Source organism: Meriones unguiculatus, chromosome 1 (genome assembly GCF_030254825.1).
Source record: "Meriones unguiculatus strain TT.TT164.6M chromosome 1, Bangor_MerUng_6.1, whole genome shotgun sequence".
In the NCBI taxonomy this organism is placed as follows: Eukaryota; Metazoa; Chordata; class Mammalia; order Rodentia; family Muridae; genus Meriones; species Meriones unguiculatus.
Genome location: NC_083349.1, coordinates 52499880 through 52524303, shown reverse-complemented (window position 1 = coordinate 52524303; position 24424 = coordinate 52499880). Strand labels below are relative to the sequence as shown.

Sequence of the window (24424 nt, the reverse complement as noted above, 5' to 3'; positions counted from 1 at the left end):
CCTAGCTTTGAATCTGAGAATTCCTGTGAATACCTCCTCTATGAGATGTGATAATGACAACCAAATTTACCCCATGGAGCCTGTGAGGATGAGATGAGCCAATAGATATGCTTCTTAGCCAGTTCCTAGTGTATTTTGAACACCCAAGGCCTAGTAGTTGAGGTAGTAAGCTTGGTGATAATTGCTATTTATATGGGGGATCAAATACTGCAAATTAAAATATGAAATATATTTAAGACCTCAGGAAGCTTTGTGTTTGAAAAGGAACCAAGAACATTTTAGAGGTAATTCTTAGTATGCTCTCAGGCATTAAAAGAAAAAGTCCTTTTTATTAAGTTGGCCCTTCAAAAACCTAGCCAAATAAAATTGTGCCCTTATACCTTCCTGTCCCCACTCCTTAAGAGAATTGCACTGCCAGGTCATGCTTAACTGAAAATCCCTTCCTGCTCTAACACTGCTAACTTGTTTTGAACCAGTAGAAAGTGAGGCATTTCATTCTAACTGTTCTGTAGCCCAGAGTCATGATCAAAGTAGTGGCCACAAGTTTCTCCAGAGCCCACCTCTCATCCTTCAGACTGGCGCTGAGTTGAGGCTTCCCATTGTTCACAATGTTTTAGAGTCCCCCCTCACACACACATACGCACACATACATCCCTCAGTTGCCATTTCTGAAACCGGAAGCATTTTATGAACTTGTGTCTGTTACTGGCTCAGTAACAGAGAGAGAAGTTTGGGCCCAAACAAAAAAAAAAAAAATATATATATATATATATAAATGTATGTCTTTCAAACTACTAGAACCTGCCATTAAACTTATGATTACAGGAACACCTTATTGGCATAATTGGCTTTTATTAAAGGGCATATAATAAAACTACATCTGTCAATTCTCTTGATGGAAATGGCTAATGATATTTGAAAGCAGGTATCTAGTCACTTTACTGTTTGGTAATATTCAGCCTATCGAATAATTTTAATTAAGGCTTTCTTCCATATCTAGATTACTTCCATTTATTCATCAAATACTTTGTAAGTACAAAGTAGAAAGTTAATTTTTATGAGGTCATATACAACAGCTCAACTTTAACTTTACACACATCATAATTAGAAATAGGACCTGGAGAGATGGTTCACTGGTTAAAGAGTGCTTGCTGTTCTTCTAGAGGACCCAAGTTCAATTCCTAGAAACTACCTTAGGAGGCTCACATCCATCTGTAACTATCACTTCAGGGAATCCAGCACCCCTGGCTTGCTCAGGCACCTGCACTCATGTGCACCCACTCACGCAGACACACACACCCATACATAATTCAAACTAATAAAGATGTATGAAATAGAAAGCCAACACTTGCCTGATAAACCATTTATAAAGCATCTTTACATGTATTATCTCACAAGTTAATAGTACTATAGGATAAAAGGACAAATGCATTCAATTTACAGAAAACAGACCTGGAGAGACTTCTATTAAATTTCATGGTTCCACTACTTAGGACCCCAAACCAGCCACTTAACCATGACATACAACTCCATGAACTATGAAACAGTTGGAAATAGTACTTCACAGAAGATGGAATGAGGGCTTAAGCACAGGATCTTTATGCCAGTGCTTGGTGCATTGTAAACACTCATTATTAACTGTGTGGTACCTACCACACAGCTATTACATGGTAAGACTCATATATACTTATATATATATATTACATATTTTTTAATATATATATATTTAAAAAAAAAAAACAACTCTGGCTGTGTCCATGGAAACCCTTCAGTTAATATTGGTGTTTGCTGATCAAGGTGAAGATGATAATAAGCAGCTATAAGTACTCCCTGTCATCTCTATCAAAATCCCCTCCTACCCCACCCAGGGTTGAAAAAAACAACCATCTAAGAAGACCAGGCTAAAAGAATATAAACGCCAGAGGATGGAGAGGAGATGTCTTTGGGATTTGACACGGTCACTGTACTCATGAACTCACCACAGCTTTGGTTACCTGCATAGGACCAAGCCAATCAAAATGCCAGATGTGGGAGGGTCGCACAAATTTCCACCCCCAACGGAGGAGCTATTAGCAGTCAGTGGCTGCTGGTCATGGGGAATTCTTTTCAATTTGGGAGTGTAGCCATTGGTCATTTGTTGGTGCTTCCCTGGGTGGCCTCACACCTGTACACATGAGGGCAGGCTTAATTGGACTCAGTGGGTTGTTCAAAAGAGGAGGAGGAGGACAAGAAGGAGGAGGAGAAGGGGATATAAGCTGGGTGGGGGACTTGTTGGGAAGGGTCCAGAAGGAGTTGGAGGGAGGAGTGGGAAGTGGATACAATTTAAACACATGTATGGAGTTTACAAAGAATGAATTTGAAAAATCTTCAAAAGAGAAAAAAAATATTGACATTTGTAGATTGTAAAGTCTGCCAGGAGAATATTCCTTGCCGAAACAGCAGTAACATGCAAATGCATACCAGTACGTTAGGCTGTTTAAAAAGCCGCGTTGGGGAGGTGTAATTCACATGGTCCACAGTTCATCAATTTAATGTGTGTTATTCAGTAGTTTTCCATATGTTCACAGACTTGTACAAGCAGCAGTCACCAGGTTCAATTTTAGAAAGTCTTTATCTCAAAATGAAACTGCATGTTCCCCCTGCCCTCTAGTTATGGTAGCCATTAATCTGTGTTTTGTCTTGATTTACATCTTCTGGACATAGTATTTTGTGTCTGGCTCCTTTCACTTAGCATAGTATTTTCAGAGCCCATCCTTGCTATGCACAAATCAAGGTTCTTGCTTGCTGGGTAGAAATGATGCTTATTTCATGGCTGCTGTTTGTAGCTTGTGCCATTCAGGGTCTACCTGTCTTCATTAGTGATGACGAGAGACCTGTTTTGTGGAAATCCCACAGAGCTGTCTGAACATGCGCCCTTGAGTAGTTATGAAAATTAAACAAAGTGATGCTAGAGCACCCCACTATCATAGTAGCGTGTGATTTAATCAAGCAAGACAGTTAGTTGTCTGTATGCACTAAACAGTGCCTAGCGCAACAGAGTCTCAAGTCTTTGTCCCACATGAATATCCAGGGATTGGTAAAAATGTATTAACAATGAAGCAGTGGGTTTCTTAATCTGTAGCTCAGGTTAGCACACATGACAAGCCTCCTGCCTTAGCCTTCCTAGCACTGGATTACAGGTATGAGCCCCTATACCTGCTATAGATAATAGTTTCACTACTGCTTTGAGGCTGAAGTACTGATTCTTCCATCTTTTTGTTTTCTTCTCCCTAAGGGTATGCCTTCCTGCTGTTCCAGGAGGAGAGCTCAGTGCAAGCTTTGATAGATGCCTGCCTAGAGGAGGACGGGAAACTGTACCTGTGTGTGTCCAGCCCCACCATCAAGGATAAGCCGGTAAGTGACATGTAGGCAGCTACTGCCTTCCTAGAACACATACGCAGTTGGCTAGCTGTTTCTTGTACTTATCATGGAAACGCTGTAATTAGGAGTCTTTTACTTGGGTTGACCTTGCTGTGTTGAGCTAAGACTGCTACTGGTGATGAGAAGTTAACTAAATAGTATGCAAATTTCATGTTACACCTTTGGGACCACAGGTATATAAATGCATCCTTGACATCCACTTACAGCTTGGTAAGCTAACTCCTATTTAGAAACTGAATTGAGGTGAACAGTGCTCTTAGTGGTTCTGACAGCTCTTTTCTGTCATTATTTTGCATCAAGGGCAATGGAAATTTATTTTTTAAGATTATAATTGGTAGGCTGGAGAGATGGCTTAGAGGTTAAGAGCACTGGCTGTTCTTCCAAAGTTCCTGAGTTCAATTCCCAGCAACCACATGGTGGCTCATAACCATCTATAATGAGATCTGGTATCCTCTTCTTGCCTGCAAATGAAGGCAGAATACTGTATGAATAATAAATAAATAAATCTTTGGGGAAAAAAAACATTAAAAAAAGATTATAGTTGGTAATGTTTATGTGTCCGTAAATGTTAGGCTTCTGCTGGGTTGTGTCCACAGCTACCTTGTGGGGCTGGGCCAGCAGGTCACACTAAATGGAGGATTTCAGCAGAGCAGGAGAAGGGCAAGACAGAGATTATGGAACTGAAACTGTAAACAAATGTGTGCTCAAACAGAGCTTGTGGCTAAGAGCCTGTGACTTCTGAGCTGCAGTAGGTGAGTAGAGAGGGGGCAAGACCATTTTCAAAGCAGAAGAAAAGAATTTGGTTAATTTGGCAATAGTAAGGATCCATGGGGAATTGGTATGGTCAGGATGGGATGTGTCTGTATGCAAAGGCCTTGGGGTGTGAAACAATAAATATAGTGATGTGGCATGGGCAAGAGCCTAGAGCAGCCACTAGAGACCTTCATGCTGGGCCTCCCTTGGTTGGCTGAGTAACGTGTCTGTGAAGACTTGGGTTTGAAGTAGAAGTTCTGAGCTTGAGTGTTGACTTTATTATTTAATATTTAAATAGATGCCTGGTTCCAAATAAGCCATCCTGGCCTTGGTGAATAGTGGATTTCTCAACTAGAAAAAGGGAAGAATGGTCGTTCTTCCTTAAGTTTTTGAGAGAAAAATGAAAGTAGATGCACTCAGTTGAGAGCGGGTACCTGTGCAGATGTAACTCCCAGGTGTTGTTAGTCCTGGGTAGTGCTGTAGTTCAGGACAGGACAGGTAGAGCTCAGCAGTGCGGCCACACCTGCTGTGAAGAACAGGGTTTCCAAGTTGTAAAAGATGTCACTGGGACTTAGCCATCTATAAAGAGGGGAATTAGCATGTAAGTAGAAGAGGGAATTACTACCAAATGGGATTATTGTGTCGTGGCAGAAAGGTTAGTACAAAAAAAAATAAGAATGTTTAGCTGTTATGAAAGGATCACTGTAGTTGCTGAGTTCTTGGTCCATTACCAAAATTTCATAACAATAATGACAATGTTGAGTACTGTCATTATTGTACAAGTAGGGAAACAGAGGGGAAAAGAGTGGGGAGTCTTTGATAACTTTGAACTTTATTTAAAAGTTGTGTGCATGGTGTCACAAGGTGCATGAAATGCAACATCTGAATAACAATTAAAGCTAAAATCTCTTAAATTCCTTTGGAGTTGTGTGAGATTAGAAAGTTCTACCAAATTTGGCCGGGAGATGTCTTCACAGTCAGTCCGCAGGGTGCCTTGCCCCTGGCGTTTAGTAAGAGGCATTGAGAGTGAACTAGGAAGGGTTATAGCAGAACTGGCCATGCACTGTCAAAGAGGACTAGAGAGACGTCTTATATGTAAACAGGCAAAGGGGTGAGGGACATGATGATGTAATTGTGTCCACAGTAGAGAACAGCCTGTAGAATTACAATGAGGACATGAGATGAGCTCAGGCTCTATAAAGAAGGGGAGGAGAAGGTGTCTTATGGTAGGGCAACCCTCGCCTGGACAAATGTCTCCCGAAAGGGGAGCGAACTGCTGGTTGCAAGTGTACGTGGTATGGAGATGATAATAAGCGCATGGCTTTTTAGTGTTTGCACTCTAGACAAAATGCATTACTCTGGACTTTAAGGTCTTTAAATAACCATTGTAATCTTCCCTACTGGAAATGTTTGTGGGAAACTAGCTTCCATTGTTACTCCATATTTCTACCTGATCGCAGTTTGCCTTTTCTGAGCTAGAGGCATTGTTCTACTGCAGAGTGATAAATTCTGATGGTGACTATCAAAAACATGTTTCTTTGTTGCAGACATACAGGATACTTTGAATGAAGCACATTTCATGTTAGGTTTCAGAGCCTTTGTCTCCAGTTTTGCAGCCTCTTTCTTAGCATTAGCTTTCCCTCCGCTACTCCCAAATTTATTTAGTCATACTTGTCTACTGGCCCATACGCATCCCAGCTCATGTGGATGTGCCAGAAAAAGTGACAGCCAGAGCTGGCCTTCCGGAGTCAATAAGACCTTGGATGTAGGCAAGCTCAGTCTTAGGAGCCCACTCACCAGGCTTTCTCAGCTGTGGCTCCTCTTTGTTCCATGTCTTAGGCTGACTAGCTTTCACCCTTCAGGATCCTATGCCCTGACTGTGATATTTAGTTCTTTTTTACTCTATCAGAATAAAAAAATATGGAAATATATCAGGTTCCAAAGTTACCTTGAAGATTTTTCTACCCTTTGGCCTGTTTTTCCCCAAATCAAACCCCTCTTCTGGTTAAGTGAATCAGGTTATTCAGTTTGTTTTCCTAACACAGAACCTGATAGTGAAATCTGCTCTAAACTGTGTTGTCTAGGATCATGCTTGCTTTTTAACTCAAGGGAATCCCAAACCGATGAGTTTTAGGGTATATTACATAGGTGGTTTTTTGTTCAGTAATTTCTTTCTGCATGGAAAGAAATTTGTGAATAGCTTTGTTGTGTGAATAGCTTTGGGCCTGAAAGGTGGCAGAAAGAACTGTGTGTGTTGCCTGATTATTTTGACTCTTTAGTCCCAATGGAAGGAAGGGAAGATTGGCAAGAGCAGGAGTGTGGTAGCTTCAGGTCTGTGACTCCTTTCCTTCCTGCGGAAAGAGGAGCTCCACCATTCATCAGCCGAGGCACTCCAGATGACAGTGCTGTCTGTGTGCTCCCCGTGAGACAGGTGGATGCTGTCAACCGTGGCCCCTCCCAAGAAGGTGACAGAATACAAACAGACTGAACCTGAAGGTTCAAAACAGCAAACTATAGAGCAGACAACCTGGATGAGCCCCACAAAGACAGATGGTGACAAGAAGGCAAAGGAAATGGTAATAAATGTTGCTTTGTTTTGTTTTGAGACTGGACACCAGGGTCTTACCATGGAACTCTGGCTGACCTAAAGTTGATTTGTAGATCAACCTGACCCCAAGCTCAGAGATCTGCCTGCCTCTGCGTCCCACGTACTGAAGCTAAAGACATGCACCACGATGCCTGACCATGAGTCTTGCTTCTAGAATAGACTGGCTAGAGTTATGGGACAGGAGACACCTTGAAAGGAATTTAAACTGTATTACCAAGCTGATGTGTGTTTCTGTAAGTTAGTTTTTGGTAACATGGTCATCCACTTAAAAATGGAAAAAAAAATCAATGAAAAGAATGATAGAGACACAGAGAGCTGGAATTAGATGCTGCTTACTGTTTCAGTTCTCTTTTAAAAATAGTTTTTAGTCAAGCAATTTTCTATGAGCATGTATATGTGGGGGCATGTGTGAAGGTCAGAGGACAGCTCTGTGGAGTTGGCTCTCTTCTTTCACCATGTCAGTCCTGGGAGTGGAACTCAGACTGTCAGGGTTGGTGGCTCAGTATCTACCTGCTGAGTCATCTTACTGGTCCATTGTTTCAGTTCTTCATTCTGTCTAGTCTATCATTGCAGTCTCTTGACCTACTTACATGCCCATCAGTGGAATTCTACCACTTTTAGTCATTCTTCCTTAGTTACAGAAACAGTCCAGATTTTTTTGCCTAGGAGTTAAGAGCTTCCCAGTCTAGCTTCAATTTTCCCCCCAACCTTATCTCTTTTTGCTTTTCTTACCTTCATATTTATTTATTTACTTTCCCTTTTCTCCCATGTGTCTGTGCGGAGTGCATGAATGTATGTAGTATGGTTTGATATATGTGTTTCTAGGTGCATACATAAGGCAGTATAAGATCAATACTGAAAATCTTTCTTCATCACTCTCCAACTTATTCTTTGAAGCAGGGTTTATCAGTGAACTGCAGTGCTCAACAACAAGGCTAGTCTTGTTAGCCAGCTTACTTAGGGGTCCTCTGTCTCTGATTTCTGAGGCTGGAATTGTAGGCAAACTGACATGCCAACCTGGGTTCTAGGGATCTGAACTCCAGCCCTCTTGATTGTACAGCAAGCCTTTTAAAACTGAAATATTTTTGCTCTGTCTCAAAGTCAAATTCCTACTTTTACTTCAAATCCTTTCTCAAATGCTATGTATATCGCGAACCTTTCATTGATTATTTTACTGTGTATAACAAATTACACCTAGTATAGCCATTATCAAAACAAAGAAGTGAACAAGCAAAAACTTCCCAAAAATTAAACTAAGGAAAATGAGTAAAGTGTTATAGGGCACTTGGATTGACTGCCTCATCTTTCTGCTCATGGCATATCTTCTAAGACCATGTCATTCTCCCTGTACTGCCTACTAAGCCCTAACTTTAATCTTGGCGTGGCTCAGTTAAATCTGGGTATGTAGAGCCATCTTAGAATCCATGGCTAAGTCATGTTGTCATGCCCTACCTAGGAAGTCATTAACATTTTTTACCTTGATTTTGTTATTTGTTCCTTGAATTCTTTCTTTTATTAATTAATTTATTTACATCTAGGTCATAGGCCCCTCCCTCCTCTCCTCCTAGTCTCACCCTCCCTCCTGCATCCCTGTCTCCCCTTAGGGGAGTCCCTCTACCCAGACACCCCAGCTCATTATTCACATGAGGGTTGAGTTCTTCCTCCCCTGTGGCCTGATAGGACAGTTCCATCAGGAAGAAGTGTTCCTTGAATTCTTAATCTTGATCATGATTTGGGCCACTATTCCAAGAGTTTCTCCAAAGAAGGAATTCTGTGTCTGTAATAAGAGAACATTGCCTCCTATTTTGCTTTTAGTCTCTAAACTTGTGAGATGGTCCAGAGCTTCTTAGAGCTAGAGCCTGTGGATGTTCTATGCCTGTCCCAGGAAGATAAAATGGCACTTCTGTGTAGCCAGGCTGCCACACAGCAGCCAGTGAACAAGACAACCAGTGCTTTCCTTAGGGATTGCATTCTAAAGAACACATGTCCAGTTGACAGCTGTCTTGAAAGTCTCGTGTACAAAGACCCCTAATAGCAATGAGTATCACTTATCTTGTACATTTATAAGAATTTTCTCCTTTAATTAAAAATTTCCTATTCCAAAAATATTTGAGAAACATTGATTTATTCAGGCTGTAACAGCATCTTACAATATATAAATTTGTATAATATTGTTTAATTCTGCATTTTATTGGCCTGCATTGGACATGACACTTGTATAGATCCCTGTGAAATTTATCTGAAGCACTCTCAAGGAATAGGCTTTCTCCCAAGGAAACTCAGTAACCTGAATGGGTTTTGTTTTGTTTTACTTTTAATTATGTGTATGTGTACTATCTTTGAGTAAGTTTATGTATATAAGTATAGTGCCCCGTTGAGGTCAGAAGACGATAGCATATTCCCTGGTGCTATTGGCAGTTGTTAACTGTCTGACGTGGGTGTTGGGAACCAAACTCGGGTTATCTGCCAAAGCAGCAAATGCTCTTAAGCACTGAGCCATTCTTCCAGACCCCCAACCTGAATGTTTATGTGTGAGTCTTTAAAGAATTCTATTAATCAATATACTATAAACAACAATCCCTTCTTAGTACCATGGAGCTGAAAATACACCTGTATGAAGACATTGGACCAAAATCATTGCTAAATCGTGTGTGTGTGTGTGTGTGTGTGTGTGTGTGTGTGATGGAGCTGGGACGGTCATTCTAGGCAAGTACTTAACTACTGAGCCACTGAGCCCTCAGCCACTATCGGTCATTTCTAATGTAGAGGATAGGCAGAATTGAGTTTGGAAAGAAGATAGAAATGTATTTTCAGCCCACCAGGAAGCTGTGGTTCCTGGCAGTGGCCTAGAGCACAGTGAACCTCAAGGTTTGCAGCATACTTAATGTGGTGTCAGATAAGCCTGGATTTCAGTCTTGAAATGATTTTATTTTTGTGGTCCTTAGATTATTTGTCCCTCAGATTTAGGTAATTTTTATAGCATATGGCTGTAGTAGGGTTAAGTGTGGCTGTAGAACATACATCTAGGATGCCTCAGCAGTGAAGAGGACTAGCTGCTCGTGCAGAGAACCCAGGGTCCAGTTCCCTGCATTCACATGACATCTCAACCATCCATATGCAACTCCAGTGCCAAGGTATCCAATACCTTCTTCTGTCCTCTGCAGCATCCCATGTGTACATAGTGCACATACATACATGTACAAAAATACTCACACACGTGAAATAAAGGAATGAATGAATAGATAGATAGATAGATAGATAGATAGACAGACAGATAGATAGATAATTTTAAAGAGGGTTTCAGCATCTTAATCCAAAAACAAATTCATAATAAAGTTTGTGCTATCCTGGGAAAAGAAAAGAAATGAAAAGTAAATTCATTTAGGTGTGTATAAGTGCTCGTAGTTTCAAAAGCCGATCAACTGTTATGCTATCTGAGCAACATCTAGTGATGATGAGCCCAAGGTGAGTCTGATTACATGGTTAATCTGTGACCTAGTAACATCGTAAATGGGCACAGAGTAAGTCCAAGCCCTAGAGTATCCACTGGTCACCAACACGGTGTATCCCCATGCCTTTGGAAGTTGAATGAGAAGCATGTTCTGGGAGCTGTGGAAGGCAGCAGCCAGGCTGTGTGGGGTGGCACCTGCCTGTAATCCTGGCACTTGGAAGGCTGGACCAAGGGGATCTTGAGTTTGAGAGCAGAGTGGACTACACAATGATACTGTCTCAAAGAGGAGGGCAGAGGAAAGAGCACCCATTACCCATCAAATCTACATATAGCGTTCATTAGGGCTGGATACTTTACTGGGCAGTTGGGACCCATATGTATGCGCTCAGCCTCACAGGACCCTGGCTCTAGTGGAAGGAAATAGGTGTGTGTCTGCTAAGTGAACTAAGGGGCCACAGGTACTCTGAGAGAGGTGTCATAGGGAATATTCGAGGTTGAGAGTCATGGATGGAGAAGAACATGCAGATGTTATGGCTCAGTCAGGAAAGCCTTTCTTTACAGGAGAATGTTCGCTTGTATCTTCTGACTTCTGACTATTTAATTAATGGCTTTATATACTCAAGAGTAGTACAAAGGAATACATTACATAGCCATTTGTCTAATACAGTTTATTCATTCTCTAAGCGTCCCCATGAAAGGGTACACAAAATGCCACGGTTCCTTAATAGCCGGAGGCCTTTGAAGAGCTGTGGAGCCTTGCGTGGCTCAGGCACCGCAGCTTAGTGCAGGTTGCAGAGCTTACCTTTTGTGCCTGGTCTAAGCTGTGTAGGACACCTGGAGTGTCATGGGAGCACAGAAGAGAATTTCCCAGTGTTAAATTTGGCTATCTGTCTAGAAAGAATTTTGGCTCTTTCGACAAAGTTCCCTGGGGCCTTCTCTTCTCTTAGCCCAGTGGTTCTCAACCTTCCAAATGCTGTGACCCCTTATTATAGCTCCTCCTGGTGTGGTAATTCCCAACCATAAAATTTTTTTTGTTGTTACTCCATAACTGTAATTTTGCTACTGTTAATGAATCGTAATGTAAATATCTGTGTTTTCCAGTGGTCTAGGCAAGCAAAGAAAGGGTTGGTTGACCCTCAAAGGAGTTGTGACCCACAGGTTGAGAACAGCTGGGTTACAGCTGTTATACAGAACTCTTAACAAAGACAAGGACTGACCATCGATCAGGTTCTCCGTACTTCTGGGAAGCACTGGGTTGTCTTTATTCCTCTCCATTGGTAGAGAGGAGCACTTGAGAATTATTGGTGTTTATTGGTGTCTATGGAATGAAAATTTACTCAAGATGAAATATCAAATATGCATGTGCCTTGAAAAGTTCAATCCACAAATATTGCCATTGTGGCTGTTAATTTCAGTGTTTTAAATAATAATACAACAAGCCCTTTAACCATGGAAGAGGCAAAGATACCTTACAAACTATCAACTCTTTTTGCCTCTGCTGGCTCTTTCTGTGTCTGCTGGCACACCTTAGTGATTTGGTGAGGGCTCTGGTGCTTAAAATAGAATTGCTGACAGCTGACATGGGTCGGAATCCATCACTGCAACTGACCCGTTGCAGCTATATGTCAGGGGACGTGGGTTTAGCTGACTCATCCTGGCTGTGAGGATGAGTTGGGATGCTGCCACTTGCTGTAGAGAGCATTCTGGACGGTTCTGCACTATTCTTTTTCTGTTTCATGTAAAATAAAAGGATTGTAGGATTAGGGGGAGAAAAGCAGTCCTTTCTCAAAGAGTCTCAGTAGGAATTTGAAGGGTGTGGAAAAGAAGAAACAGAAAATCAGAAAGGGGGTTAGTTTCAGCTCTGAGTAGGCTCTATAGGAAAGAGAACTACTAGCCAGTTCTGGCTGAAGGGGAAGTATTTCTTCAGGTACCTGGGCTGACCATCAGATTGCAGCATTGACTTTTAGAGTTGCTTTGGGATGAACAGATGGAACAAGGTACCTTGCAGTAGGTTGTTTGTGTGGTGGACATTTGTAACCTACAGTGATAACCAGGAGGATGAAATACAGGGAAAGGTGTTCCAAGTGGGTACCCTCAAAAGTATTAATCTATGAATATCAAAAGCTAATTTGGACATAAACAGAATTCTAGAATTGTAGAAAGACTAAATAATGTTTAAAAAATAACAAAACAAAAAACTTGAAACCCTTGAGTCTGTGTCTTTCTTTCTTTTTTCTTTTTTTTTCTTTTTTTTTTTTCAATGCAGTTTATTCAGGAACATTGAACAATCCTCGGACCCCGGGGAAAGCCAGCCCACAGCTTAAATAGCCTCTGGGTAGCCAATCCAGGCATGCCACGGGGGCAATGCAGATAGGTCCACATACATGGAAGCAAGCCAGATCCTCGGCCTTAGCCAAATGTGGAGTTGTTCGTGACAGAGAGCACTCACCATCGGGAAGGTGGAAGGCGGAAACCAGCTCCATCTTTAAGGCATAGCATTCCGCAGCTCTCTACAGTTCCCCCTTTTTGTTTTAGACGCATCAGGCAAGAGTAGAGGTCTGATCTCTGATATTAGAAATAAATTGGGACTTTGTACAGATGTTCATTTAGGTGTCATCCACCCAAAGAGCATCAGACCCGTCCGATACCTTTTTCTCAGAGGTGGGACCTGGGGCATCAACCCGCATGCAATCAGACATGCTCTTCTCTGGGTCCAAAGCGGCTGACCCTGAGTGCAGTGCTTAGCCTTGCATCCTGAGCGTATCATTTTAGCTTTTTATGGTATCCAACCATGCTTGGGGAGAATGTCCTGCTTCAATGGCTGTAAAGGCCTGAATGATCATGGCTGCATCACACTGTTGTGAGACTCTAATCTTGCATATATACCACAGGCAAACCAAGGAGACCAACACCAGAAGGCCTGCTAACACTCCCATGCCCGCCCATTCCTTCAGATGATTCATGGCTGCAGCAATCCATGTTGATAATCCTGTGGCTAGTCCTGCGTCCACTCTGGTAGAATTTACTGTGACAATGGCCACTCTCAGCTGCTCCATCGTAGTATTGAATTCTCCAGTCCAATTACCTAAAATATAGCTCGACAATTGTTTAGACAGATTTGCAACACAGGAAAAATTCTCATGTTGTATGCTAGTGACACAAAGTCCAGCATACTTTCATTGACAGCCAGGTTGAGCGATTTGCCATAGGGTATCAATTTGCTCCTGCAAGAGGTCAATCCTCTGATTGAACACCATCAAGCTTCCTTTTAGTTGAGCATTAATTCCTTTATGTACAACTAAGGCATGAGCTACATTGGCTAACCCTAGCTAGCCTGGAATTCTGCGTAGACCAGGCTGGTCTCGAACATCAGAGCTCTGCCTGCCTCTGCCTCTGCCTCCCAAAGTGCTAGGATTAATGTGTGCCAGTAAGCAAGGCTATTGTGTTTTGTTTAGTCTGTAATTAAAGATAGAACAAAATGCATTTACATTTTAATTTGGGAGTTTTTGTTAATTTTTATTGAAGTCTTTTTAGCTAGTAACTTTTATCATATGCCTTCAGTCTAAAAACGTAATCCATGTTACAGTTCTTAGCATTTTCCTCAGTATTTGGCCTGATCTTATTTCTATTAATCACCTTTAGTTTTAAGTAAATGAATTTTAGTTTTTAATTTAGATCCATATTTAGTATTTTATTCTTTATTGATAGTAAAAATAACTAAATTGATTTGGTATCATATATTTAATGAAGTTTAATCTGAGAACTTTGAATTCTTTAAACAGCTATCTAATATTTGAATATATTAACTAATTTACTAATATTAAGTTTACTCTTAACTATTTAAAGTTAATTTCTGTAGAAGTAAGCTTTCAAAGCAATAACAGAAATAAGAAAAAGGTCTAGGCTATAAAAAGTTTGTGCCATATTATGGCCAGTTGGTCACTCACACTGCTTAATGTAGGGCAGTATGTGAATATTAGTAGATGTTATATTTTAAAAATGCATAGAAATTCTTTTGGATATGCTATGTTTATGCAATGTTGAATAGATTTCTTGCCTGTAGTCTTCCTTGGAGTATTTCATTAAGTACATCAATTAAAGCCCTGAAACTCCAAGGAAAAGATAATCTACAGCTTTTCTCAATAGCAGTTGTCTGACATAGCGACCCTGAGTACCTGCATTCTGTAGAAGATACAGAGACCTCAGAAGGGAGAATTTATGCTTTCACCACCAACTATGGGTTTTATTAATGTGTTGCATTCCTTCAAAGTTACTCTGTGGCATAAATAAACGCTTATACCAGCAAGCTTTGTGTAAAACAGGTTAATGATTCAGAAGATAAGAATTTAGACGACACATAGTTCAGCCAAACATAGATTTCATGGTCCTCGGGGGAGCCTTCATAGGAATGCATAATTCAAAAGAGAAACTAAAGGAAAACAAGTTTTGTATTTTTCTCTCGTAAGTGCTTCTTGAAGCATTGCCACTTGCCGGGAAGCCTGGGCCTGTGTGTGTGGGGGGGGGTTTCAGAGAGAGCAGCCATTGTGAGAGGGAGGGTCTTAGTCCACCGCCATATCACACCGCTGAGCTGAGAGTGAGCTGCTGCTGGTCTGTGTCAACATTTTAGTTCTGCAGAGGCGCCCACTCTGAACAGCTGTTTTTCTGACAGCAGCTGGGAAGTGTAGGTTTCATGAATAGGGTTGATCAGCACCATGTCCTAAGCCTTCTTCCTGTGTTTTCACCTAAGCTGTAATGCCAAGAATAGAGCGGAGAAATGGGGTTGTGTGAGAGATGATGAAGTAGGGGGTGGAGTAAGTAGTGGGGGAAGGAAGGCCATCGATGATGAGAGCTGTCTTATCAGGAAGGTTCCAGCTCTTCTGCAGTGTTCCTTTGAACAGCCATAGTATACAGCTATTATAAAGCTGCAATATGTTCCCTGTAATTTTTATGAAATGAAACCAGATGTGGAAATTATTAAGTGGTGTGTTACCATTGGATGCAAGAGTGCACAACTATAGTCTTGGCTAGGTGGGAGGTTGAGGCTGGAGGACTGTTTGAGCCCAGGAGTGCTTGAGACCAGCCTAACAATACATTAAAACTGCAGCAGAATCACAGAGAGGATTGGGGGGTTAGTGACCTTGACCGAAGTCAGCTAACAGCACGTGAGTCCTTAAGCTGCCCTAGCAGCTTTGTTAGAAATCAGGCTAGAAAAGGGGTTCTGTGCTGAAGGTGCATCCTTTTCCTTAATTGGTAACCCTACAATCTTTATTCCTCCAATATTCTGAAATCATTGTGTTTATAATTAAAAATTAGTGGTGTGCCCTCATGAAGGTATGAATCTACCTTTGTGGGAAATCTGAAGGAAGCAGTCATTTAGCCAAGCTGACCATATCTTATAGGAATGACACAGGGCTTTCTTTTGTGTGTAGTAAAGGTGGATCTGGAGTGCTAACAGAATGGCTAACAGGTCCACGTTTTCAGAGCCTAAGGAAGACTTGAAATTGTTGTGGCTTCTTGCTTTCTAGTGAGAGGAACAGTATAAAAGGCAAAACAAAACAAAAAAACCTTAGGCTGGGGTAAACTTAGTAGCGATTTGGACTGTGTGTATTTTTTTTCCAAGGGGCAGCACCAGTTTTAGCGGACCTGGAGGCAGACAAAAGCAGAATTGGCAATGTGGGGGTGTCAGGCATGCTGAGCCAAGCCACAGAGACCAGAAATGATTTCCATGAGTTCAAAAATGTGAAAATGCACCTGTTTTGTGCCCTGTCTTAACCTGGGATGGACAGAGGACAGACATTTGTTCCTTCAAGGCAGGCACCAAGTGACTTTTCCCGCTGCTCCCCGGTGACCACCGGCTTGCCATGGAGACATTGTCACCATTGCCTGTCAGGGTAGAGAGGGCGCCTTGCTTTTGCTTTAGTTTCAGCTGTTCTTTGTGATCCCATTGTGATTAAAAGGAATTTGTCTTAAGGGTAAGCTCATAAGATAATTCATTTCTTAATGTATGATAAAATAGTATAAACTATGGGCAGAAAGTTAAGAATCCAAATAAAAAGAAATAATGTGGGCAGGCAGTGAGGTGGCTAGTAGGTAAAGACGGTGGCTGCCTGAGAATGAAGAATGTAGGCCTAATGACCTGAGTTGTATTCTCAGAACCCACATAAAGGTGGAAGGAGAGAACTAACTCCAAAAAATTGTTCTCTGACCTCTACACTCATTTGGCATGCATCCATATGCATATATATGCATACATCACACATATGAACATATATACTCTAGGAGAAAATTTTTAAGAAATGTAGAAAAGGAAATAAGTTCTAATGGTTTCTTTTTATATTCTTTAAACTTTTATGGGCTGCTGAGATGGTGATTGCCACCACACCCACTGACCTTACTTAGTTCAAGCCCTAGAACTGGCATAGTAAAAGAAAGAGAGAGAGAAGACACTCCTACAACAAGCAACAGCTCTCTTCCCTCTGCCCCTCCCATCTCTATCTCTCTCTTCATGTATCTGTCTTTCTCTCTCACTCCCTCTATGTCTCTCTCTCTCTCTCTCACACACACACACACACACACATTCACACACATACATTAAATTTGACTTTATTTAATCAACCTTGTGTAAAAAAATCAGTTTAATAATTAAATTAGACGCTGTTCTCTAAGTGTCAGTATTTGATATCTCTGAAATTGTTGGCTGACTTGAGTGTTAATCTGTGTTGTGTTATGTCATGTGAAAGGTAAATATTTTAACTTGGGGTGGTGGTGAGAATTAAAAATCCAGGCAAATAGGTAATCCTTAGAAAATCTTCCTAATATTTCTGTTCCCTCTAGATGGATTCATTATAGAAAAACTGAATGGTGTACTGTGCAGGTTTTCAACAGTCTGTGATATGTTCAAATGAACTGTACTGAAACCCCAGAGTGTGCTGAAGATTGCCTTTAATGACACAGGTGGTTTGTGCAGGGCTCATGATAAGTGTCTAGAGTGTTGACTGGCTTCCCCAGGACTGAAAGGCACTTCATGCAGATCGTATTAAGTAACTCCATTTTGTTTGGGACTTGGATGTTATAAAATGCACAAACAGTGGGTTTGTCTTGAGTCATCTTATTCTCATTTGGGGTTGATAGAAATGAAGTAAGGACCAAGTAAACGACTTTTTTTCAGGTGCAAATTCGACCATGGAACCTAAGTGACAGTGACTTTGTAATGGATGGTTCTCAGCCTTTGGACCCCAGAAAAACTATCTTTGTTGGGGGAGTTCCACGACCCCTTCGAGCTGGTGAGTGGAAATAGTAACACCACAACAACAAAAGCAATGACAACAAAATCCCCAATGCGTTAGCTCTGTCTGGGTTTCCAGTCAGCTGTTCACAACCTCTAAAAGGAAGCCTGTCATGTCATTTTCACTGAGCTGACATTCTTACGATTAAGAATTTTCCCCAAAATGCTATATATTCTTGTGATTAGTCAATTTGATTAAACCATTTTGTGGAAAGGATGAGCTTTATTTAGTTCTTTCCTTTTTACCCACACACTTTAAATAATATTTGGCAGTGTGCATGATCGTGCCAGTTAGTGTTGTTACAGATGCCCGTCACCCTGTCAGAAGTCTGCCCAGCATGTCTGGGTGCCCAGTCAATGAAAAGCTGAGCCACGGCTGGGGGTTGTACCTGGGAATCAAGCTGCACCCCTGAGCCTCCATCAGCAAGGCAGGATCTAATTCTTACAATTTCCAAAAGTGAATTATATGCTGAACCATTCCTTCATTATGAGTTTATAGAAGCTCCCATTTTGCAGTGGGTTTTTGCTGTGGTACTGGCAGTTGAACCCAGGACCTCACATACTCTAGATAAGCACTCATCCTCAGCCCACCTTCTGCATTTATTCTGACATAGTCTCACACAGTTGCTGGGCTGGCCTGGACCTCAGTGTGTAGACCATGCAGGCCTTGGGATCCTCCTGCCTCCACCTTCCAAGTAGCTGAGATTTCAGGCCTGGACACCTAGCCCAACCTCTGGTGTTGTTGTTGTTGTTTGTTGTTGTTTTAATTTGTTGCCAAGGATAAAACAGTTATGTTGCCAAGGGTAAGCTGGATTGTAATGAACCAGAGACTTGAAGTGGTATTGAACTGATGTTTCAGTAGTTAAGACAGAGACAAGCCAGGAGCCATGTGACACACACCTGTAAGCCAAGCATGCTGGAGGCTGGCACAAGATGCTGTTAAGTCTGAATCTTGCCTGAGTACTTACTGAGTGAATACAAGACCAGCCTGAATTCTCAAGGATTCCTAACATTATTTGAATTCTAACTCCAGTCTACACATTAAAAACAAAACAAACAAACTTTGGAACTTTACAAAGATATCTTCCTAAATTTGATAGCTCACACCTGTAACTCTAGCACTGAGAGGTTGAATCAGGGCAATTTTGAATTTTGGGCTAACCTACTTAGTGAGCCCCTGTCTCCAAAAACAAATGGGATATAATCATAATTCTATTTTGAAGATCTTTAAAAATGTTGTGATTATGGAAATTTTATACTATTTCTAAAAGTCAGAGGTTTCTGGGTCCACTTTTTCTTCTAATGAAAAACTGTCAGAAGAAAGAAAGCAAAACAGTGAGAGTTCTCTTCCTTAGCCTACATCACTCAGTAAAGGCTAGAAGGGCCATGTCATTGGGAACAACTCGAGACTAGAAAAGGTGCAGCCTCTTGGTTCTACATTAGATGAGTGTTTTTAGGAACAGGTGATGAGAGTGGGGGTTCTGTAGAACACTCACAGCCTCTGTCGTTGTGCTAGGCTGGAAAGGAGAGTCCTCACTGATACCTTTCACTGCACATGGACTTCACAGTTGGATAGTCACTGCTGTACATTGCAAATGGCTACAATGTAATGGAAGTTGTTCTAATCTTTGTCCTTCTCCACTTCTCCTATATGAGACTATTTAAAAGTCCTAAAACTGGATATAGTGGCTCACACCTATAATCCTAGGCATAGGAAGCTGGATCTCTTGAGTTCCAGGCCAGCTTGTCTACATAGTGAGTTCCTGGTCAGGCAGAACGACACAGTAAGACCCTATCTAGGAAAAAAAAAAAAGTCCCATAAGCATGAAATAATACAGCTGGATTTTAAGTCATCAGGTCTATGTTCTCACGTCACAGGAGCTGCAGTTTATACACTGTCTGTACCAAGTGCTCAGCACAGGCAAGGTGCTGCAAGTCCTGGAAGGTGGGAGGACCAGGAGTTCAGTGTTGTCCTTAGCTGCGTAGTGAGCTCAGGCAAGCGTACGTTATGTAAGATCCTGTCTCAAAATGCCAAAAATGAAAATAAGTATTTTAAAAGAATTATATTCAGTTCTCTAAATCAGAAATAAGATTTGTGTTCTTTGCCTAGAGAATACACCTAATAAATCTTGAATTTCCTCTTTTCTTTCTCTCTCTCTCTCTCTCTTTTTCTTTTTTTTTTTTTTTTTTAGAGATAGGGTTTCATAGCCCTGGCTATCCTGAAACTTGCTCTGTAGACCAGGCTGGCCTTGAATTCGCAGAAATTCACCTGCTTTTGCCTCCCAGAGTGCTGCGCCTATGGGAGCATGCCTGTGCCACCATGCCTGACCCAAATACTCAAGTCTTTAAAAAAAAAGTTTTTTTTATTTTTATGTGTAAGAGTGCTCTATCTGAATGCACACCTGTATGCCAGAAGAGCACATCAGATCACATTATAGATGGTTGTGAGCCACCATGTGATTGCTGGGAACTGAACTCAAGACCTCTGAAAGAGCAACCAATGCTCCTAACCACTGAGCCATCTGTCCAGCCCCTTTTTTCCTTTTTGAAGTTAGCTATTTTTATCTTACAATTGGTTTGTTTTGGTAGATATATAGTAAAGACCTATCCACTTGGTCCACTGGAAGTGTTACTTCCAGCCCACTTGCCAGCACTTCTAGAGGGTAGCTGGTGGCCAGGAAGTCCACTATTTAATAAATAAGCCAGGGTATGCCATGCTGAACTGAGTGAATATCCCATTATCGTGTTAAACAGGGCATTTTACTTACAAAACCAAAGCTTTCAGAACAGAACACAAGAGTTGTATTGACAGTTGAAGACTGAGTTCGATTCTTAACATTCTGAATGATCTAGAAATATTATAGGACAATTTTAAAGGGCTTTTTATTAATGCATGACTGCAGGAGTTTATGTGCAACACATGTATGTAAGTACCTGTGGAAGCCAGAGGGCTTTGGATTTGCAGAACTGGAATTACAGGTGATTGTGAGCCATTTGATCTAGGTGCTGGGAAGGCAAACCTGGCTCCTCTGTAAAAGCAATAAATGCTCTTAACTACTGAGCCATCTCTCCAGCCTAAGACTTGCTTTCTTTATAAAAAGAAATTTCAGGGCATATTCTTCCCTGGTCCTCACTCAATAGCTAAGGCTTTGGGTATTGGGATAAATTTCACTTGACCCTTGGCCAGAGATTGTCCTTTAGATATTTTGAGATTTTTGTTTGCTTTACTTTTGACATTGTAACACAGGGACTATGATCAGTAATAGTCATTCTAAATGTAGCCCTTATCCATCCTAATAGAAATGCCTCTAAAGAAACAAGAAGCCCTGACCAGGCTTAGGGTATCCATTGAAGTAGGTAGTCTTACTCTTTGACAAAGCTTTTTGTTTTTATTTTTTGAGACAGGGTCTCATTATGGTGACTGTAGGTCATCAAACTCATAAACCTCCTGCCAGACACGAAGCACCATACTCAGATCAAACCTTCCTTTTTAAAATTCAGGTTGGTAGGGGAAATCACAGGCCTGGAGAAATTAACCTAAGAATGAGGAAATCCAATGAAAATTATATCTGGATGAGTTTTTTCATCCCTCAATTGTGGGCCAAGGTTGAATAGTGCACATTGCTGTCGTATCTTATCCCTTTCTATTGTTCCTATGAATAACAGCAACAAGTTAAGAACAATTTTCCCCAAATCTGGTGTTTCTTAGGTTTGGATGTCTTTCTACTTTTAACCCATTCCCTTTTAGGGAAAAACAAAATGGGTAGGGGGTGGGGTAGGAGGGAGCTGTAAGAAGGCTCACCCTGCCCCCATGTGGCTAAAGGCTGCACATTCTTTAGAGACTCAACAAAAGAACTAGACAGTTTGTCTGCTTTTCTGCTGGTTACAGAGACAGCAGCATGCTGACCTTTGACCAAATGATAGGACCAACATATTTTCCTGAATGTCCGTTCATATAGGAAAAGCCCTATGACATATCTCTATGACATTAGGCCTTCTCCAAGATGTACACCCCTTCACTCTGACAGTAAGTCAGTGTCAGGCTTGGGGCTATGAAGGCACCAAGTGGAGATTGAAACGCCTTGTCCCAAGTGATCTCTTGTCCTCAGTGATACTTCATTTGCATGTTTTTCTTTCACCCCATCCTCTTCATTTAGGTGTCTGATTTGTGGACCGCCTAAGTGGCTACACTTTGGAATTTCTTCTAACTAACGTAATAAGCCTTAGAACTGTGTTCTTCACCTGATGACTTCCTTCTGATGCTTGTCCTTACTTGCCCCTGCAGGCAGTTTCGTCTAAGAGTCTGCTGTCTTGAGCTCTTGGAGCCCACCATTGCTTCTCTGCTATTGGGTCTTTGGTCTTCTTAACTATTGCTCTGATAATTCTTTTCTCTCCTTTCTTTTTCGCCCTGTTAACAGTCCATGGCAGATCCTGGAGTTTCCTTCTCTGCCTTTTCCCAACCCCATTGCTCTGTAATGGCTTTTATGTCCAGGTAAAAACTCATTATGGTGTAAATAATTGAATCCATGGCTCCATGATGCTAGGCAAGTTCTTTACCACTGGACTACAGTTCCAGCCCTGAGAGGTAAAGGCTTCTGAGTGGCATATGTAATATGGAAAGAATATATATTTCAGTATTTGTCAGGATCATTTATTTCAGACTTTTTTTTTATACAAACATTCTGGTAGTTTACATGAACTGGGGATTACATTCTGATTTATGAGTGTGAAATGGTGTTGTAAATATATCCTTTTCTGTTCTTTGAGGTAGTAGATGGCCAAAATTACTGTGTGTCAAATTTCTCAGCAGTAGACACTTTCTCACCCAGTCCCAAGTCTGAAGTGACCCAAATAAATTCCAGGTTTGACATGCTTTTAGGACTAGGGAATTTAATGCTAGTATATGTTCCTCCCCGTCCTCCCAAACAAACCTTTTCCCACAGTTGCTGTCAAACATTGCCATATCCATGACAGACTGAGCCAGCATAAGGCCAAAGTTAGACTGGGATGAATTGATGCTTATAGTGCAGAAACAAAGCCAGCTTAATATAAAGCAAAGATTTACGAACAGTGAGGAAACAAAAAATGAAACAGCCAAGTGCCGCTGTGTTCTCAGCAGTGTGCTTAGAGCTGGCTTAGTATAGCCAATAACCTTGTGAGGCTGTGTGCAGTAGTCTTTGGGTTTTAGAAACAGAGGCAGAATTCAGATACAGTGGCAATAAATGAAGGCAGCAAGTCCTTCTAGTCTCTGTGGTTCAGCTTTAGGCTCTTTGTGCTGATGGAAGCTGTTTTGTCTGGTGAAGATCTGGGATGTTGTCTAGTTAAAGCAGCAACTTGGTACTAGCTTAACTTAATGCCTTTAATAAATTTAGCAAATGTTCCTTTTCTGACTTAGTGCTTCATGACATCCATTTTAAAGTGTTCACAGCCTCATCTGATACAGAGTGGAAGTGTGTGAGCATGCTTCCTCTTGAGCCCTTGTGAACCAGCTTAACAGCTGTGGAAAGCCTAAAAGTTTCATCTTCTTTTCTTTCAAAAGCCAAGACTGCTTTGTCATCCTGAGGTGCTTCATGCCTCTTTCCTGTCTGTTTTGTGTTTATTTCCAAAGAGAAAAATTGGACTTCTGGATTCACAGTTTAGAATCTATAAAGATGAATGTGGTGATATTTCTTTCTCTCACAAATCCTTATTCCTCTGTCACCCTCCTTGGTTCTCAGTGCTTCAGTCTTCGACATTCATTGCCTTCAGGCTGGCTTTGAAAAGTAGCTAAACAAGAGGAACAGAATCCTGAGGTAGAGTAGAATGGGAAGAATCATCAAGATTTCCTCTCTGGTAAACTAAAGTTTTTTTTTTTTTTCTTTTCTCTAAATAATAAGGAGCAGGTCTAGGGAACCATAACAGGTTCAGACTGAGCTTCAGAAGTGTAGTCACCACAAGGCAGAATTCATGAGGATACCATCTGCCCCCACAGCTGCTTTGTTCCGGCTTGCTTCTCTGGTCTGTGGTGCAACGAAGCTCGGCGTGGGAACAGCACCCAGCAGTCTTGCTGCCACTCTGGAAGCTAATAGCATATGAACTACAGTATTCCCTTGCACATATCTGTGAATCCTGCCAGTTTCTCACTGTTGTGGGGATTAGGCAGACCCCAAGAACATGGAGGTGGTCGCCTCTTCACTGTTGCCAGTATGAACTCCATGTGGACTCCACACTCCTTCATCTGTACGCCCAGTTCTTGAGCCCTCATCTTCTAGGGTTAATGTTTCTTAGTATGCTCCAGGGAGTTACCCTATCCATTCTCTCTACTGAAAGAGGTTTAGATTGAGGATTCACTGTCCTAGGCTTAGTCAATAGGACACACTCTTGACTGAGGACTCAGATTTCGCAGCAAGGTTATGGTTCATTTGTGCAGAGATAGATTAGTCCATGAAGATCTAGTTGTCTATGTTTATTAATGGTTGTCTTGATTTTCTCTCTCGCTTCTAGAAAGTCAAAATAGCAGCCTGTCTTTTCATCCTTGCTTTCCTCCCATCAGAAGGAGGCCGATACAGGACTTTCCTGCATTAACTAATTATATTCATTCTAGAAAAGCTTCTAAACCTGGTCTCTAAAGTAGCTGTACATTGTAACATTTGCCAGTAAACTTATATCCTCTATTTTAAAAAATGAAAAACTTGAAGCTGAAGAGATAGTTTAACAGTGAAGAGCACTTACTGCTCAATCATGAGGATCAGGGTTCGAGTTCCAGCACCCACATTGGGTGGTTCAGATGCTTATGAACTTCAGATCCAAGAGGCCAACACTTTCCTGAGCATACCTGAACACACACAAATAAAAATAAATACTAAAAATAGAAAAAACTCAGAGTGGAGATTTATAGGATTTGAGAGAGATTTACTCTGCTTCTGTT

At 41.3% G+C, this 24424-nt stretch overlaps 1 protein-coding gene across 11 annotated transcripts in view; it reads left to right on the top strand.

Moving 5' to 3' along the window:
* Positions 1–24424, top strand: part of Cpeb3 (cytoplasmic polyadenylation element binding protein 3) — a 191832-nt gene that overhangs the window by 136812 nt on the left and 30596 nt on the right. For all 11 annotated transcript variants that reach the window (XM_060388741.1, XM_060388720.1, XM_060388740.1 and 8 more), the window contains 2 exons: positions 3275–3393; positions 17401–17515. In XM_060388741.1, the coding sequence (XP_060244724.1) occupies positions 3275–3393; positions 17401–17515 (234 nt within the window). The remainder of the gene's footprint in view (positions 1–3274; positions 3394–17400; positions 17516–24424) is intronic.